At 65.6% G+C, this 4917-nt stretch overlaps 1 protein-coding gene across 1 annotated transcript; it reads right to left on the reverse strand.

The window, feature by feature from the left end:
- Positions 1-888: 888 nt before the first annotated feature.
- CEBPA (CCAAT enhancer binding protein alpha) lies at positions 889-3419 on the reverse strand. The gene has a single exon (XM_068529010.1). The coding sequence runs from the start codon at positions 3334-3336 to the stop codon at positions 2272-2274; it is 1065 nt and encodes a 354-aa protein (XP_068385111.1). The 5' UTR covers positions 3337-3419; the 3' UTR covers positions 889-2271.
- Between the last annotated feature and the right edge of the window lie 1498 nt (positions 3420-4917).

Below are 4917 nucleotides of genomic sequence, written 5' to 3' on the forward strand. Positions count from 1 at the left end.
CCTCCCCCCAAGGCCCTGTGCTTTCAGGCATAAGGGCGTGCCCTCCCTTGGTTGGCCATCACCGCTGCCAAGGGGGTTCCAGGTGCCTGTCCTCACGGGGCGGTCATTGGAGTGGGGGGCTTGGTCCAGGGTGGGCACAGTGGGGAAGCAGATGCTGGGGCTGTCTCCTTGCCAGGCAGTAGGTGAGGAAGGGCCAGACATCCCGCGCAGGCCTGTGGTGGGTCCTCCTTCTTGGGTGGGCTGGGGCAGGGCAGGTGAGGAAGGCTGGGTAGAGGTGTCCCTTCAGGGCCCCGCTGGGATAGGCTGCAGCCACATGGGCCAGAGCTAGCGGGGAGGGGTGGAGGGTCCTACCGCTTGTGGCCTCTACCTGCCCGCCCACGGTCCCGCCGGAGGGCTGGGGCAAAGGAAGGTGTGAGCAGCGCTGCTCCAGAGCTGGAGCTGTCAGTGATCTGGAAGTAAGTGTGGTCAAAGGGCCCTTGGAGCCTGGAACCCTGGGGCAGGCCTGCCCGAGTCCCAAAGAGGCCGTGGCAACTTCAGGCAGAGGGCCCCCCCTCCGAGTCCCTCTTCTCCTCCCAGGGGCTGATGAGAGGCCACACCAAGGCCCCGTGACACCCCACACACCCCCCCTCCCCCTGCCACACGCCCAGAGACTCTTCGGGCTCTGGCATTCTCAGCTTGGAGCCTGGTCCTCCTTCTGCCATTTATTTGCCTTGGTTGGGAGAAGTCACCCCTTTAATGTAAAGAGGGGCTCGGGATGGGTGGAGAGCTAATGAAAGTCAGGCTCTCAGCCAGAGAATATGCTGTGATTATTTACAAATGTGACCTGGCCCACAGAAAACCTTGGAAGTAGCTTTTCTGGTTTTACAAAGACACCAAAACTGACTTTGATATGTTTATATTATAGATATAATACATAAAACATCTAGCATGAAACTCTGTGTTCTCCCCAAAGAAGAGAACCAAGCCAGCCTTCCCTGCTCCCAGGCCCAGCGATCTGATCTGTGAGTGCTGGCTGAGGCCGCCTCCCTTCCAGACCGGGAGCCAGGGCCTCTGCGGGGGACAAAGCTGTGGGCAGCCCGGGCTGGAGGGGACCGAGGCCCACAGCTACCCCCAGGGAAAGCTGAGGGGAAAGGGGAAGCCCACCTCGCCTCTTCGGTTCCCCTGGGAGCAAAAGCAATCCCAAAACCAAAAGGAAAGAGAGCCGCAGACCCTCCCTGCAGCTGCTGACGAAGAGTCTCATTTTGGCAAGTATCTGAGCAAAACCAAAACAAAACAAAAACCAAATAAAATGGTGGTTTAGCATAGACGTGCACATTCACATTGCACAAGGCACCGCTGGGACACAGAGAGGCCAGATACAAGTGTTGATATCGGCTGATAAAGCAAAATATTTGGAAAGCTTCTCATAACTTCGGTCCCTCTGGGATGGACTGATTGTGCTTCATGTTTGTATGGCAATGCTGGCGACATACAGTACAGACAAGGCTGATGGTCCCAGTGTCCCTTCACCACCCCCCTACTAACCCCCAGATCAGATCTCTAGGTTCATCTCTCCCACCAGGCCACCCATGAACATACGTCCTCATACCTAACCCACGACCTGGCTTTCTGATCTGACTGGGGGCCGGAGGCTCCCACTGGTCACCTGGTGACGCCCATCTCAGTGAGTTCTGCCCAGAAGAGTCCAGCCTGTTGCAGGCTGGGAGTTTAGAGGCAAGGAACTAGGGACCCTCCACCTTCATGCAGAACTAGGGGAACAACCTTAGGTTCAAAGCCCCAAGTCCCTGTGTTTCCTCCCCTCCAAGGATAGGCGCTCAGGAGCGGCTGGGGCCGGCTTATCGGGATCTCTGCTCCCTGAACCTTCCTCCTGCCGGGGGTGGGGGGGGGACCTGCACCCCTTCTTCTCTCGCGGGGCCAGGAACCCTCCAAATAAAATGACAAGGCACATATTTGCTCCCCCTACTCGGTAGGAATCGGAGCCGTGAGTTTGCGTTTCCAAGGCACAGGGTTATTCCTTTAATACTAGAGTTGCCGGGCTCCCGGCTCTGCCCCACGGCGCTTCTCCTCTCTGTCTGACCCCTCATCTTAGACGCACCGTGTCGGGCGCAGAGGAAGGCCAGGGGCACGCGCGGCAGGCCAGGCTCTCAGGCTGCACCGGAATCTCCTAGTCCTGGCTTGCGCGGCTCGGGCAGTCTTGAGATCCGGCGACCCGAAACCACTCCCTGGGTCCCAGCCAGCGGCCGGCCCAGGGCGGTCCCGCCGCCGCGCGCCTCACGCGCAGTTGCCCATGGCCTTGACCAGGGAGCTCTCGGGCAGCTGGCGGAAGATGCCCCGCAGCGTGTCCAGTTCGCGGCTCAGTTGTTCCACCCGCTTGCGCAGGCGGTCATTGTCACTGGTCAGCTCCAGCACCTTCTGCTGCGTCTCCACGTTGCGCTGCTTGGCCTTGTCCCGGCTCTTGCGCACCGCGATGTTGTTGCGCTCGCGCCGCACCCGGTACTCGTTGCTGTTCTTGTCCACGGACTTCTTGCCTTTGCCCGCGCCGCCGCCGCCGCCCGCGCGGATGTCTGGGTGCCCGACGGCCAGCCCCTTGAGCGCGCCACCGGGGCCTGGCAGGCCAGCGGCGCCGAGCGCGGGCGCTGGGTGCGGGCTGGGCACGGGCGTGGGCGGCGGCGTGGGGTGGCCGGGCTGCAGGTGCATGGTGGTCTGGCCGCAGTGCGCGATCTGGAACTGCAGGTGCGGGGCGGCCAGGTGAGCGGGCGGCGGGTGTGAGTGCTGTGGTGGCGGCGGCGGCGGAGGCTGGTAGGGAAAGAGGCCGGCCAGCGCCAGCTGCTTCGCCTCGTCCTCCTCGCGCGGCTCCTGCTTGATCACCAGCGGCCGCAGAGCCGGCGCCCCGACGCGCTCGTACAGGGGTTCCAGCCTGCCGTCCAGGTAGCCGGCCGCCGAGCAGCCGTAGCCCGGCGGGGCGCCGTGCGCCCCTCCGGGCATGACGGCGCCGCCGGGGCCCACGGGGGCGCCCGGGTAGTCAAAGTCGCCGCCGCCTCCTGCGGGGGCCGCGGCCGCCTTGGCCTTCTCCTGCTGCCGGCTGTGCTGGAACAGGTCGGCCAGAAACTCGTCGTTGAAGGCGGCCGGGTCGATGTAGGCGCTGATGTCGATGGACGTCTCGTGTTCGCAGATGCCGCCCAGCGGCTCCGGGGCGGCAGGTGGGGCTGGGGGCTGCGCGGGGCCCGCACCCCGGAGAAAGCCAAAAGCGGCGCTGCTGGGCGCGTGCGGGGGGCTCTGGAGGTGGCTGCTCATCGGGGGCCGCGGCTCCGCCTCGTAGAAGTCGGCCGACTCCATGGGGGAGCTAAAGTCCTCCCGGCATGGCGAGCCTCGGCGGCCTCCAGCCTGCGCGGGGCGCCGCTGCTGCCGCCACCCACCCGGAGCCCCTACTCGCTCGCGCCCGCTCGGCTACCGGTCGCGAATGGCCAGGCCCGCGCGGGCCCCGCATTTATACCGGGTTGGTGGTCGCCCTCTAGTGTCCAAACCCGCCGTGGACCTTCGGCGACGACGGAGCAGCACCTCCTGGGTCTTAGCGCCTGCGGTCTGCAGAGGGCGGCGAGTGAGGCGAGAGCGCAGCGCTGGCGGGGAGGGGCCGCGGTGCAACGCCCACTACCTCCTGCGCCGCCAGCCGAACCGCGACCGGCGCGCGGTGCCCCACCCTCGGCAGAGTTGTCGTCCCCGCGCACACGTGGTCGGTGGTAGGGCCCCCTCCTCTAGCCTCCGCAGGGCGCCCAACTCCAGCCAACGGTCGGGGAGTCCGGGAGCACCCAGGCGCCGCGCAGGGGGGTGGGATTGGTTGGGGGGGCCGGGGGGGGGCAAGTCTTGGTCTCTGAGCTTCTCTGGCGCGGACTCGCTTTAAAAGCTAGAACTAGTCCTGTCCGGGTCCGGGCTCTCTGGAAGGCGGCGGCGTAGAGAATGGGTGGGGGGCAGTTTGGGAGGTGCGGCCCAGCGCACACTGCCGCGTGGAGAGGCCGAGGGCAGAGGATTTTGCGACTCTCTCTGATCTCCAGGCGTCCTCACCGACTCCGCGCAAAAGTACCTCTCCTCCCGCTCCGCCCCTCCCAGTACTCCGGGGTCCCGCGGCCCCGCGGTGCAGGGCGCTAGGACCCCGCGGGGAGCGGAGGGAAGGAGAGGCGGCCGCGGCCCGGCTGAGGACCCGGCTGGTCCACCCGCCTGGGCTGGAAAACTTTTTCGTTTTGATTACTTCTCCTAGCCGGAGCTCTAGGTGTTGCTGGGTGCACGGAGTTGGCGCTGCTACCCGGCGCGGGGCCGCCAACTTTTTCCTGCGGGACGGGCCGAACTGGATTCCCCGGCTGGGGTACCGGGGCGAGGGGGGGACGCACAGAGGGAGGAGGCGAATTTGACTCCCAGACTGGGATCGCGAAGCGGGGCCGGCGGTCAACGGAGTTGGAATCCACAGCCTTCTCCCCTACGCCCCATTCAGGTGCTCTCCAAGGAGGGAGCAGGGGTGTCGAGGGAGTCGGGGCCTCCGAGTCTCTGCGGCCCAGGGTCCGAGCACCTAATGAGAGAACCCTGCAGGGTGGTTCGCGGGGCGCTGGGTCCCCGGAATCCTGGGGAACAAGGCGGTCCGGCCCCGGTGACCCCTGGGCGCCACGCCGCCTCCGCACTCGCTGCTGCGGGGGGAAGGGGTTCAAGGCAGCGCGTTTCCCCAGCCACGTGGCGCCTCGCGCGTTCTACTTCGGGATCGCGGGGACAGCCGGCTCCCAAGGGGCCTCGTGGGCCCGCAAGTCGCTCACGCCTGTACCCCCCATTGCCCCTTACGGACTAAGTGCCCTGAAGCCCAACGCCGCCTGGGTGCTGTTTGGAAGTTTGCCTGCTTGAGAATCGCCGGGCTGCGCTGGTCAAGACCCCTTCCGG

This window comes from Eschrichtius robustus, chromosome 19, assembly GCF_028021215.1.
Source record: "Eschrichtius robustus isolate mEscRob2 chromosome 19, mEscRob2.pri, whole genome shotgun sequence".
Taxonomy (NCBI): Eukaryota; Metazoa; Chordata; class Mammalia; order Artiodactyla; family Eschrichtiidae; genus Eschrichtius; species Eschrichtius robustus.

What these genes read in the sequence shown, in the direction of transcription:
- CEBPA (XM_068529010.1), bottom strand. Translation starts at nt 3,336, where the DNA reads ATGGAGTCGGCCGACTTCTACGAGGCGGAGCCGCGGCCCCCGATGAGC.